This window comes from Empidonax traillii, unplaced genomic scaffold, assembly GCF_003031625.1.
Source record: "Empidonax traillii isolate 1590-97213 ecotype Southwest subspecies unplaced genomic scaffold, ASM303162v1 scaffold1330:size129734, whole genome shotgun sequence".
Taxonomy (NCBI): Eukaryota; Metazoa; Chordata; class Aves; order Passeriformes; family Tyrannidae; genus Empidonax; species Empidonax traillii.
In genome coordinates this window covers 51,377-64,152 of record NW_020956523.1, presented here as the reverse complement: position 1 = coordinate 64,152, position 12,776 = coordinate 51,377, and the positions used below count along the sequence as shown (strand labels likewise).

General features: G+C 35.7%; 1 protein-coding gene across 1 annotated transcript in view; it reads right to left on the bottom strand.

Moving 5' to 3' along the window:
• Positions 1–12,776, bottom strand: part of LOC114069678 (contactin-5-like) — a gene marked incomplete at its 5' end in the record, with an annotated part of 61,745 nt that overhangs the window by 31,191 nt on the left and 17,778 nt on the right. The window contains one exon of the mRNA XM_027906635.1: positions 10,864–11,067. Within this exon, the coding sequence (XP_027762436.1) occupies positions 10,864–11,067 (204 nt within the window). The remainder of the gene's footprint in view (positions 1–10,863; positions 11,068–12,776) is intronic.

Here is a 12,776-nt window from a genome sequence, read left to right as displayed (position 1 = left end):
AACATATCCCAGGAAAAAGGACAATTTGACCTTGTAAGGACCAGTGGCTTGTTAGTCACACAGACAGAAGGAGCTCAACATTTATAGAAGAGTTGATTTCCCTATTCTCTCCTTCAGGTATTTTTTACAAGAACGCAGTTATCACAAAACAGTTATTCTCCAACTCAGGCAAAAAAAAAAAAAAAAAATCAGAAAATCTAATTTTTAAGAAGTGGTTTCATTTAACAAGTTGTTCCTCCAGCTTCGCTGTTAACCTGTGACCTGAGTTCAAATCTCTGCTACTCAGCGTCCTATGACTGCTAAGATATGTTTGCAGTTCATTTTTCTATGAAAAAATAGAGATGACATAATAATGTGATAAATACTGATTGTGAGATGCTCAGATATCATAAGAATAGATGTAATTTTCAAACATTTACAGATATTACTACAGGTAAAATTCTTTATATTATCCCCTGTGGACCGTTTAATAGAAATATAGAATGAAATAAAGTAGTAAGATCAGTTTCTGATTTTCCATACCTTCAGCTAAGAAAAAGGGAAAGATATACAAACAGAATATCAGACACTACCACTTTGAAAAGGACTACTTTACTTCTTCAACTAGCCTGTCACTCCATGACTTTTACAACCTTACATGAAGACCATAGAAAAAATGTTAGCCTATGACTTCATCTATACAATAAGAATTTTTCCCTTCATGGGGGAAAAAAATCAGACTGCTGAGAAATCATGACACATGGTCTTTGTCTGTGTAAAGGCTAATGTTTCTGTTTCATTAATCTTTCAGATTTTAACTACCCACTTGAATCTCCCAGAACATGATGGCTCCTTAAATCACTTCATCTAAAATGGTTTGAGTTGGTTTTGAACTGTTTAAGTAATAGGTCTTTAACTTGCTTTGAAACCTAATTTTCAATGGAATAAGTTACATGAAATGCTTGAATGAGTGGCTGCTAGGCATTTAAGACAGTAGCTAGAAGAGGTTATAAGATTCCTGTCTAAACATCATCAGATTTCTAGGGATAAAATGAAAGTCAAATATTTCCTATACTCGGGAGAATGATTAGTGATGGATTGATACTTGCCATTATTTTATAAGCAAAAGATACAACCCCCCATTCAGTCATTAAGAGTGCTTGAGAGCTTTGGGTGAAGTCTTTGATCTTAATCAGATAGCGTAGAATAGTTAATCTAGTTTTTTTTTCAGTCAGGACAGTGCTCTAATAACACAATTATTTGGAATTCTTACTAGTTTGAATGTTCCTAGCAATTTGTGGGAAACCTCTTCAGGAGTGATGAACTTGTCCTGCTACATAAGAATTACCTAATAATTTTACAGATCAGAAGCTGAGTTTCCTACCAGATTGTAATGATGATCTGTTGTGTGAATACGTATCAAAGCCCAAGAAAATTTTGACTAAGAAAATACCGTGGAAATGATCATATATAATTTTTCTCTCATCAATAATATGTAGATGAATATGTATAGATGAAAACTCGAGTTGTCTATGGTGTGGATCTTTTTGTGACAAATGAATATTTAGCATTTTCCCTGAAGACCTGCACCATTAAATGTCTCCAGACATTTATTTGGAAAGAGACCCCTGCACACACACATTTACAATGACAGTATATTGTCAGCAAAACTGAATTAATTCAAATATAATGATGAAACCCAGCATTATATCCTGAAGGCAGCAGACATTTTCAATGCACTGGGAACAATTTATTGACTCATCTGCTATTAATCTTATTCTAAATGGAAGGCCCAGTGCCTGGTGTAAGTCACTAAAAATTTACTGTGGGAGTGGTTGCTTAAGATAACTGTCCACAGCATTCCTTCCACTTAGAAGGAGGCTTCTTTGCCAAGTTTCAAGCTATAAATTTATCACTTGAGAAGCCCTAAAAAAGCTCATGTGAAATTGCACTCTGCAATGCACTGAATACTACAGGGCTCTAAAGTTTTCATACATTAGAGAGCAAATCCTATCACACATCAACGGATGGAAAGAGGTTTTTATTGGAATATATCCTAATAATAAATAAAATTAAGTAATTAAGTTTCTGGAACAAAAATCATAAGGAATGCAGCATAAGAAGGGAACAAACTTTAATTTACAACTAGGGCTTATGCTGTTCATGTGTTTTTAATTGTAGAGCAATAAAGGTAAAAAAAAGGTCACATCTAACTGGAAAAAAATGAACTAAAGTTTAAACAAAACTTTCTTATTCCCACTTTAAAATCCATCTTTTAATTGTACTCTGTTTCACTAGTTCAGCAGTTACACTCTAAAATCTGTTTAGAAAGTCCTTTCTAGAAATAGCATTACTATCTTAATAATATTTTATTATGTATAACTAGTAAAATGTCATGTATTTAAGTCATACATACAGAATAATTTCCTACCTCTCTGGAATATCGAATAAAACTGAAAGCACTTCATTTTCAATTGAAAATGTGTGTGTTATGGCTGAAATAATGAGAACTGTCGCCAAACGCTAAAGGCAATGAAGTAGTCTCAGAATAAGCAACAAGAGAAACAGTGGTACTTTCTCTAGTTTTTCAAATGAGAGGCCAAAATTTCTAGTGTACAGATTTGGCTGCAGTGGTCTCTGTTTATCTGTATTTGAAAATGTTTGGAAGCAGCAACTATGACCAAGGCCACTGTCTTTGTCTACATAGAAAAGTCTTTACTGAATCATAACCTAGACTGCAATCTATCAAATTTCCCATATAGATTTAAAGTGGCATCTAAGCTCTTCTTCTAAATCCAGCACATCCAGCTATCGGACAAAACCAAACTCACCCTTTGGACATTCAGAGATGAGTGAGGGCATCTGAATGGATGGTATGCAACATTCCAGTATGAAGATTTATGCATATATAGTTGTATGGAAACATGAGAACCTGAACTTTTTCACCAACTGTGTAAATCAATAATTTTTCTGAGCAGCCATACATATCAGGGAAACACAGTACTCACTACACTAGACAATACAACAACTTGCTTGAGAGGCCTAAGAACATAAGTCATCAAACAACTACCACTGGGGGTTTTTTATTCCATTTTGGTTTTACAGTGAAGGAGTTTGTATTGAATTTGGGAAAAGAAATCTGTGGCTTCACTTTCATTCAGGCATCACTGGCCTATTTTTACTTTTCCTCTTTTCCAATTGCCTCATGTTCATACAGGAAAAGCTCACAAAAAATATTCAAAAACCTGGGAAATGTTATTTAACTAAATGATTAGGAGGAGGACCTAATTTTCATGGGGTTTCTAATTATCTTCCTGATGGCATGTTCACAGTTCTTGAAGAACCTAATTTCTCCTATAATAGATAACATAATTGCTAGTACTTCAAATATGACCTTAAGCTTCATTTTTTCCTTGAAACCTGCATAGTTCTTTTACAGAATGAAAACAAAATATCCCCTTTCCAGCCACATGCTGAAAGTGTCAAAATTGATCTTGAGACAGTAAGATAAATAACATTCACTGTGACTATTCTTAATAATCTGAATATTAAGATAATATTCAGAATTAAGGTGTCAATTTTATTTTTGTTATCAATTTGCACAAATTTGAATTCAGTCACCATCAATTAAAATGTTACCAACACACTTCTGTCTGAAATCTGAAGTGTTACAGTTTGATGCAGCATCTTTCCTAATCCTGAGCTGAATTTAGAGGGACAATTTTTCTCAAGTTCATTTATTTTATGGTTTGTATACTGTGTGTATGGATCAATTAACTCTTTCATTTGTGCAGGTTCCGTAAATCATCAGGAGAAGAAGTGAAAGAAAAAAGACATGAGTGCAGATGTGCAAGGTGATATTTGTCCAGAATCTTGAAATACTCTAGCTAATAAAACCAAGAACTACATTTCCAGCAGATAGTGTTTCTGTAAACTAGCGGAAAAACTTAGCAATTTGAACTCCTTTAAAGCAGACTAAATTCAAGCAAACTTTCAAAGTGGAAGAGTTCTTTCTCTACACTGAATCCTGGAATCTTTTCCAAGCCTTCTCCAGTTTTCTTCCTGTAATACTCTTCTGGGTTCAGCCCTTTCATATTGTCAAAAGACCATCCCAGGTTGTTTTCTCTATAGCTTTTTTTAGGTTAAATCCTTTACAAAATAGTGTGGTTTAACTTTTGTGTGCTGTTTGATAGTGTTCTTAACTGTGCTACAATCCCTACAAAACACTCTGTGAAAGGTTTACTGTGTAGGATCCCTCCATAAAATTCTCTGCCTAGTTATAGATTTTCCTACCTATAGATAAGGACTGTAACAGCTTTTCTAAATAGAAAGAAACGTTACTATTTTTTGGAAAAAAAAGCCCAACCAAAAGCAACAGCCTTCCCTCATCCTATTAGATACGCATGATATACACATATATTTTTCTATTCTTTCTTTCCTTTTTTTTTTTCCTTTTGTTTTGTTTTGTTTTGTTGTTGTTGTTTGATTTTGTTTTGGTTTTTGTTGTTTGTTTGCTTGGGTTTTTGTTGGGTTTTTTGTTTGTTCTTGTTTTTTGTTAATTAAAATATGACTACACTGAAGTTTCTTAACCCCACTTTTCATCCTATTATTTTTTTCAACATTGCAGAGGGATCTTGTCACAAGAGCAAAATAAAAGAGACAAAAAGTACAAAATAATTGTAACCCATGAAGGATGTACTGTTACTAGAGGAAAGCAGGGATTATGGGAGGTCTTTTCAGTTTTCGTAGTGACCCATTATTAAAATATCTCACTGCAGTTTTAGGTGAGAAACAATATGTTTACTACAGGGTAATGGCTGTCCAGGGACATTGCCATTTTATCAGCCTTTCCCTGGAGCAAACCTTGCATACACTGATGTCTCTGTCAGTGCTATCTGTCTTTGTACACCACTAAAAGACAAACTCAATTTTGCCTAGACAGTTTGGCTCTGCTTGAAAAAAAATCAAAGTAGAATCACTTCAGGTCCGAGTTCTGTCCTGGAGTAGTAAAGAAGAGTTCCCAGTTTTCAGACAGTTTTTTTGGACTTGCACAATTCAAATACAAGAGGTGATTGCACTATCTTGCAGTATAATCCATATAAAACAGGAAGCCTACAAGGTTGGAAACTCCAGAAAACCTGGCACAATTAAGTCACAGCTGAAAAAGTATTTTCAACACCTGTTGCAATCCAGGTATACTTTGCTGTCTTCTAGAATTCATATCCACATGAATAAGCACATTAGAAGACAAAACTAGTCACAGAAGTAGGAAAAAGAAAAGAAAAAAAAAAAAAAAAGAGAAAGGGAGAGACAGATCAGAAACCTTAGGGATCATTTTAAGCAATTTTTAAAAATTCTAATTATCAGTTAATTAACAACTATCAGCATTCTCCAGGGATGGTCATAGTCTATGTCTGTGAAACTGCTGATTTTGTTCTACCTTTAATTATTACCTTATCACTCTATACTGGCCATTTTTATTGCTTAATTTCTGGTTTTTTTTGGAATTTACTATGACTTCTTCCAGACTTCCCTAATGCTGGGAAAAATAACGTTAGATAACACAGTGATGTTCAAACAACATATCCCAGAGTTTAACCTCAACAAGCATATGCAGGCCGTATTTCCTCACAGAAAATTAGAAAAGAACATTCTTAATACCTTGATAACTATATGTTCTATCATAATGGGAAACTATCAATCACACTGAATTAAGCAATAGAGTTAGGACAGACAAAATTCAATTCAAAGACTATGATGACATGGAAAAAAAGTGAAAAGTCAAGGTCTGCATTCAGTTACATGAGAATACATCTGGTCAGACATACTGACCTCTGTTGAGGATAAACTAATTTGCTCTACTGGAACACAGTAGAAAGCATCGTCTGATGTCTGAAATTGTACAGGTTCTCAATTTTTTTTTTCTAGAAATGCCACCATAGCAAATCCAATAGGCAGTATCTACACAGAAATAAAATGAAGAATTACTTAATTCTCTCTTGTACAGTAATAAAGTTAACATATTTTCAAGAGAAATAAAGAAGATAAAAAAGGGAAAAAAAATGGGATCTTATGCTATCAAGCATCAATTGTTTTATACTCCCTAGGTTTCTCTTCCCTAAATTTGAAGAGACTTACACTGTTTTTATGAGTCAAGATAATTTACTGCTCCCAATCAGCATTCAAGCCATCAAGGACCCATTTTTACAATGCTGTTTATTACTTGTAAACAGTTATTAAATAACTCCTCAAAGTTTGTAATGCATTAAAAGGCAGTTAATGAAATGATGTATAATTTTTTTCCCTGCTAAAACTTTTTATCTCCTCAGATGGAGTTTTAGAGTGTCTTTATAACACAGCTTGATATGAAATTGAATTATATGAAATGACTGATTGTCAAGGACATCCGAACAAATGAGGTATTCATTTTATTCAGAATCCATTGAAGGATTTCTTGATGTTTTTATTTAATTTGCTTCATATCAAGGAGCTAAGTTCCCCTTTGAGACATATCACAAAAGAAATAAAAGATTAATAAAATCCCAGGAAGTTCTTACAATCTTTCAGAGTTTGACATAATGCCTTAATATTATTCTGTTTCTTACTCCTAGATAAATGGAGACCAGTGTTGTCACTGGAGTGTTTTTTGTCACAAGCTGTCTAGTCCCCTGGGTACAGGTACTGTATATGCATCAAAATCCAAGAATTATGATAAATATATCAATTAGAATATTTTTGAGTTAATGATGCATATGTCTAGAGAATACAGACTATATAAAGAATTTTATTTATATAGTGCCATTTGTAAAAGCTGTTTAAAACCACAGGTTCTTCCTGTGGTTTCTAGTAAATGTGCTGACTGCATAGAGTAACGTGAGTTATGATGCCAACCCCTGGAACTCAGAAAGCTGTATGATTTTTAAACTTAAGTGAACATTTGAAAAGTTCAAAATTATTCAAGTATTCAAAATCATATAGCGTGTGTATTTTCAGGTACTAGGATGTTTCTAATAATGCCATTCTTAATTTCTCACTTCCTTCACAGAATCACAGAATCACAGAATATGCTGAGTTGGAAGGAATCCATAAGAATCATTGAGTCTTAGGTCTCTTAGGCCTCCACAGGACTATCCCTCCTGTGAAAAAATGAATCAGGAAACAGGAGAAATTGTGTAGGAGCTGTTCATCTGTGTGCAAATGTTTCTCCAATACTCCAGAACAGTTCAGAAGGTTGGATTATCACAGTGATGCGACAGCCATCCATGAAACACAATTTGCTGGAGGCTGGTATGCACTATCCACTTGACATTTAAGAAAATCTGCAGTTCTCCTTCATAGATTTTGGTTCTTAGCTCAGTGATGTAGACTGCTACCTTTATCTTTATTTACTCTCTCCATTTCTTACACTGTATTGTGTGCCTATGGATTGTTAGTGCAAGATGGATAAATAATCTGTTTAATTTCTGCACAAAATGGAATCCAATAAAAACATGAAGAAATTTCATAAAGAATAAATAGAACAAGATATGAATAATAAATATGACAATAAAATTCTGTGGTTTTTCTTTTTTTTTTTTTCTTGGAGTTCAAACTCCTTAAAAAGGCAGTCAATGTTTGGATTTTTTAACTTTGAAAGGTTGATATAAAAAAGATAAAGTTCACTATGTTAAGTCAGTAAAATTGAACACCTGAAACTCAATAAGTAGGAGAGGTATTAAACCAGCAAAAGCAAATAGGAAGTGATACAGTAAAACATGCAATTTTTTGCTGAAGACGCTGCATGCTATGCAAATGAAAATTTAAATTTGCTACAATTAATAAAAATTAACTTAATTTCATGCTAATTAAGTGAACATACTTTTAATTTACTTTGCTCAACTAAGTCACCTGCGTTTAAATCTAGCTTTTGGAATGTGTCTCCAGCATAGAACTAGCCTTAGTTCTACAAAAAAATAAGCAAGACAGAAGACCCTCTCCGAAAATTTTTTCTCTTTCTCTCGAGTTCTGTTGATATGGATTCACATATGCTGAACTGCTAACATGTATCTGTGAAGAACTAGAAATCATATATAAACGTGGAACATCTTGGAAAAAAAGAAAATATAGGTACCAATGAAATTATTATTCTCAAAATAACTTTTTTTGGAGAGAACAAAAGAAAAAATCAATTATAACGCAAAAAAATTGCAATATTTTTTGTTTCAAAAGAGCAAATGACAGAATTGCCTCTGTAGGCAGATATATACCAATAGAATCGGAGCTACTTATCATTTATATTGCAATGTCATGCACTCCGTAAAGAGAATTATTGAAAAATTTTTCCTTTTGATCTTTGGGGAAAAAAATCCTGAGCTAATTTTTTTTATAATAAGATTTAGGCACTTATTTACAGAAAATAATTCTGTGGTTATTTGCCTTGATGAAATTCAAAACTACCTGGGTAACTAACTATCATAGTAGTCAAAGCTGTTGTACTTGGTGGTACTTAATCAATGGGCTGAATTGGAGCCTGGAAGTATAACAGTTCTTCAGTCCAGCAACAGGTAAAGTTTTAAGTTGTCTTTAAGTTGTCATTCAGTTGTCTAACTATGTGTGCCTTGTGTCATCTGAGATCATAGAATCACAGAATCACCCATGTTGGAAGAGACTTTCGAGATCATCTAGTCCAACGGAATGTAGCACCACCATAATCACCTCTAAAGTACATCAAGTGCCACATCCAGACTCTTCTTCAACTCTTCTAGAGGCTGAGACTCTACCACCTCCCTGGACAACGCAATCCAATGTCTAACCACTCTTTCAGAGAAAACTTTTTTTCTAATAGCTATTCTGAACCTCCCCTAGGGTAACTTAAGGCCACTTCCTCTTGTCCTTTGAGACATGACAGGAGAGATTGACCTCCACTTCTCTACAGCCTCCTTTCATGTAGTTGTAGAGAGCAATGAGGTTCCCTCTTGAGTCTCCTTTTCTCCAGGCTAAACAATCCCAGCTCTCTCAGCTGCTACTCACAGGACATGTTTCCTAGGATTTTCACTAGCTCCGTTTCCCTTCTCTGGATTCACTCCAGCACCTTAACATCCTTCTTGAAGTGAGGAGCCCAGAACTGGATGCAGTACTCGAAGTGTGACCTAGTACAGTGGGACAACTACTTTCCTAGCTCTTCTGGCCACACTATCCTTGATACCGAACAAGATGCCATTGTCTTTCTTGGCCACCTGGGCACACTGCTGGCTCATGTTCAGTCACTCTTGACCAGCACTCCCAGGTCCTCTTCCGCTTGGCAACTCTCAATGCACTCTGCCCCAGCCTTTATCGCTGCCTAGGGTTGTTGTGACCCAAGTGCAGAACCTGGGACTTGGCCTTGTTGAACATTGTGCAGATGTCCTCAGTCCATATACCCAGCCTGTTCAGATCTCTCTTTAGGGCCTTCCTACCTTTCAGCAGATCAACATTCCCACCCACCTTGGTGTCATCTGCAAATTGGCTGAGGGTGCACTTGATAGCCTCTTCCAAAACATTGATAAAGATATTAAAAAGGACCAGACCTTGTGCTGAACCTTGGAAAACTGCACTAGTAACTGGCAGCCAACTCAGAATAGCACCAGTCACCATAACTCTCTGCATTCGGCCATCTAAACAGATTTTCACCCAGCATGCCCCTATTCAAGACATGAGTTGCCAGTTTCTCCAGGAGAATGCCATGGGAGATGGTGTCAAATACTTCACTTAAGTCTGCGGAGGCAACATCCACAGCCTTTCCTTCATCTACTAACTGGGCCACCTTGTCATAGAAGGAGATCAGGTTGGTCAAGCAGGACCTGCCTTTCCTAAATCCATTTTGGCTGGGCCTGATACCCTTGTATCAGGTTGTCCTACGCACGCTGTGTCATGGTACTCAGGATGATCTGCTCCATGACTTTCCCTGGTGTCTAGTCAGTCTCATATGCCTCTGGTTCCCTGGATCATCCTTCCAACCCTTCTTGCGCATGGGCCTTATATATGCTAATTTCCAGTCAACTGGGACTTCTCTGGATAACCAGGACTTCTGTTAAAAGATCAAAAGTATCTTGGTGTGCTCTTTCGTCAGCTCCCTCATTACTGTTGGGTACATTTCATCCAGGCCCATAGAATTACAGGTGTAAAATTGGCATGGTAGGTCACTAACCATTCCCTCCTGGATTGCCAGGGCCTTACTCAACTCCACAAAACCATCTTACAGCTCTGGGAGTTGGGTGTCCTGATGAGAGTTGGCTTTGGTATTAAAGACTGAGGCAAAGAAGACATCAAGTACCTCAGCCTTTTCATCATCCCCTGAAACTCTGCTACCTTCTATACTCAGCAGAGGATGAAGACTCTTCTTAGCCCTCCTTTTGTTGTTAGTGTATTTATATAAACTTTTTTTTTATCTTTAACCACAGTGGCCAATTGCACAAATGATCTCCTGGCATCCTGCAGCTGGCCTATATGCTCCATGTGGCATTTGCCAGTGCCCTGTGGATGTCTCAGGTGCCTGAAAGTATCTCAGTATGGCAGTGACCACTTGGGTGGAGACAACTGAACTGAGCCCTAAGCAAACAGACTGCTGAGAAAGGAGTTGGTGCTTCTCTCTGTCGGTGACAGAACATCAGAATAGCAGGGTGGAGTAACTGTTCTAAACAAAATACACCAGGAGGTGTCAGCTTGCACCTCAGCCATCACAGTTCTAAAAATTGTTGGATGTTTCAAAAGAAACTACCCCCACGAAAAGCTTTTCTTTGCCAATTGCTACAGTAGATGTGTGCGTACACTGAAAAGCAATTGAATCATGGTTCCTAACTTAATTGGAGTATTTTTGGCTCAGTATTTTTGCTTTCATGTAGTACTCAGAAATAAGGCTTTTCTTACCATCATTTCTCAATGTCAGAGGTGTAGGAGGACTCAAAACTCTGGCATTTGTCACTGTGTTTTTTACCAGGCATATATAACTGCCAACATCGGATGTTTGCACCTTGGAGATATAGAGATTGCCTGTCTCCTGAGAGATAAAGCGTCTGCTGTCTTCTGCCACAAAAGACGGGAATTCATTAAATACCCAGCTATAGATGATCTCTAAAAGAACAGGGAGAGAAAATAAGAGAAAGTAATTACAGAAACAATATTGTGTCATGTTAATAGATACAATAAATAAATATTCACTAGCTTTATTTGAACAGTTTAGAGGGAAAAAGTAAAAGGTTTTCAAAACTTTTTGTTTGGTTGTTTTAGAATTGAAGAGAATATTTTTTTACAAACCTTGGGAATTCAAAAATGGCATAAACTTTGCAGCCAAAAGTTCCTTGAGAAGACAGATTTAGTTGAGATCAGACTCAGAAAACAGCAATAAAATATTATATAATTCTCTTTTATAGTCTTTCAGGTCAAACCAAAAATAATATACAAAGCACTCTTTTCTCAACTTGTTCAGATTTGCAGTGAAATGTATCAGGATGCTCCCTGTAGAGCTATGGTTGACTTCTGCAAATGTGTGTATAAACAGCTTTTATTCTGAATGTCTGTTTTTAAAATCACCAGATTCTAATAACTCGTTAGCCTACCTCACAGGCAATATTACTGTCCTAAACTTTTATCTTTTATATATGCTTCACTGAAGAATTTCCAAACCCTTCCTTTAAGCAGTTTAAGTCCCTATAATTGAATAATTCCCTAAAACAAAGTTACCAACTAATCAGTGCTTTTTAAAAATGGCAATTAAATCCAGCCCTAAGATATTATTTTTATTCCATGAACCATTCTATTTACTTGAAAATTATATACTTTTCCCTTTATACTCATAATAACTGGTTGAGAAAAAAGGCTATTTTCTATTATTCTGTATGAGATTGTATCATGATTTAATAAAAACCTAGGTTAATTTAAATCTCAACATTAGAAGTATCAATAAAGTTAATGAGATTCTGATTTAGCAGGATATTCCTTGCAGGGAATTATTCATGTGGAGTTCCATCAATTCCGACTTTAAAGCCCTAACCTTATGTATACTTCTTTACCCACTATTTTTTCAATCTTATCTTCTTCCATTGTTTCATTCTGTCTTCACACCTTAAAAAGATATTGTTCACTACTTAAACTGGCACACTGGCTATAAGGGAATTTCTTTTGCAATCTCCCCCTTTGATAGTCTTCAAAGAACTGAGTTCAAAATGAGAAAAGCCAAAATTAGTCCAGGCATATGAAGTCCCTACTACTGCTCCAAAATGCAAACTGCTCCACTGGTATAGCAAATTCCAAGTTTTCAGACCGAAATTTCTTGGCTGACTACTCTCAGCTTCAGCAGCAACAGGAAGACAGCAATTTCAAGTATGTCAGTCTGATTCTCTTATATTTTTATCCGCACTACAGTCAAAAGGTTTTCTTGATATAAAGTTAGCTGGAAAATTAAAAGGTTAAATGGGTGAAAGAAAATGTCTGAAAATTTAAATTTTGTTATGTGCTTTTCTATTAGTGATAGGAGAGGAACTGATACAGTTGTTCTCGGTACAAGTAGTGTGAAACACATTAGCATCCTAGCCTGGTGTGCAGTTTGACTATAACACTACAGAAAGCATTAGAAATTCCAACTTGTCCTTTCTATCCTGGTGTTGTACTGTCCCTGACACGATGGCAAGAAAAGAATAGAAAAGTATGATAACTGCTTTTTCCAGTAATATAAGCAAACAATGCAAGCAATATTGTAGAGATGCACTGTCTTCTGAATTAATTTTTAAGAAGTTTAATCTGGTTTTAAAATCAGATGAAAATTTTCGCAGAAAATACTGATG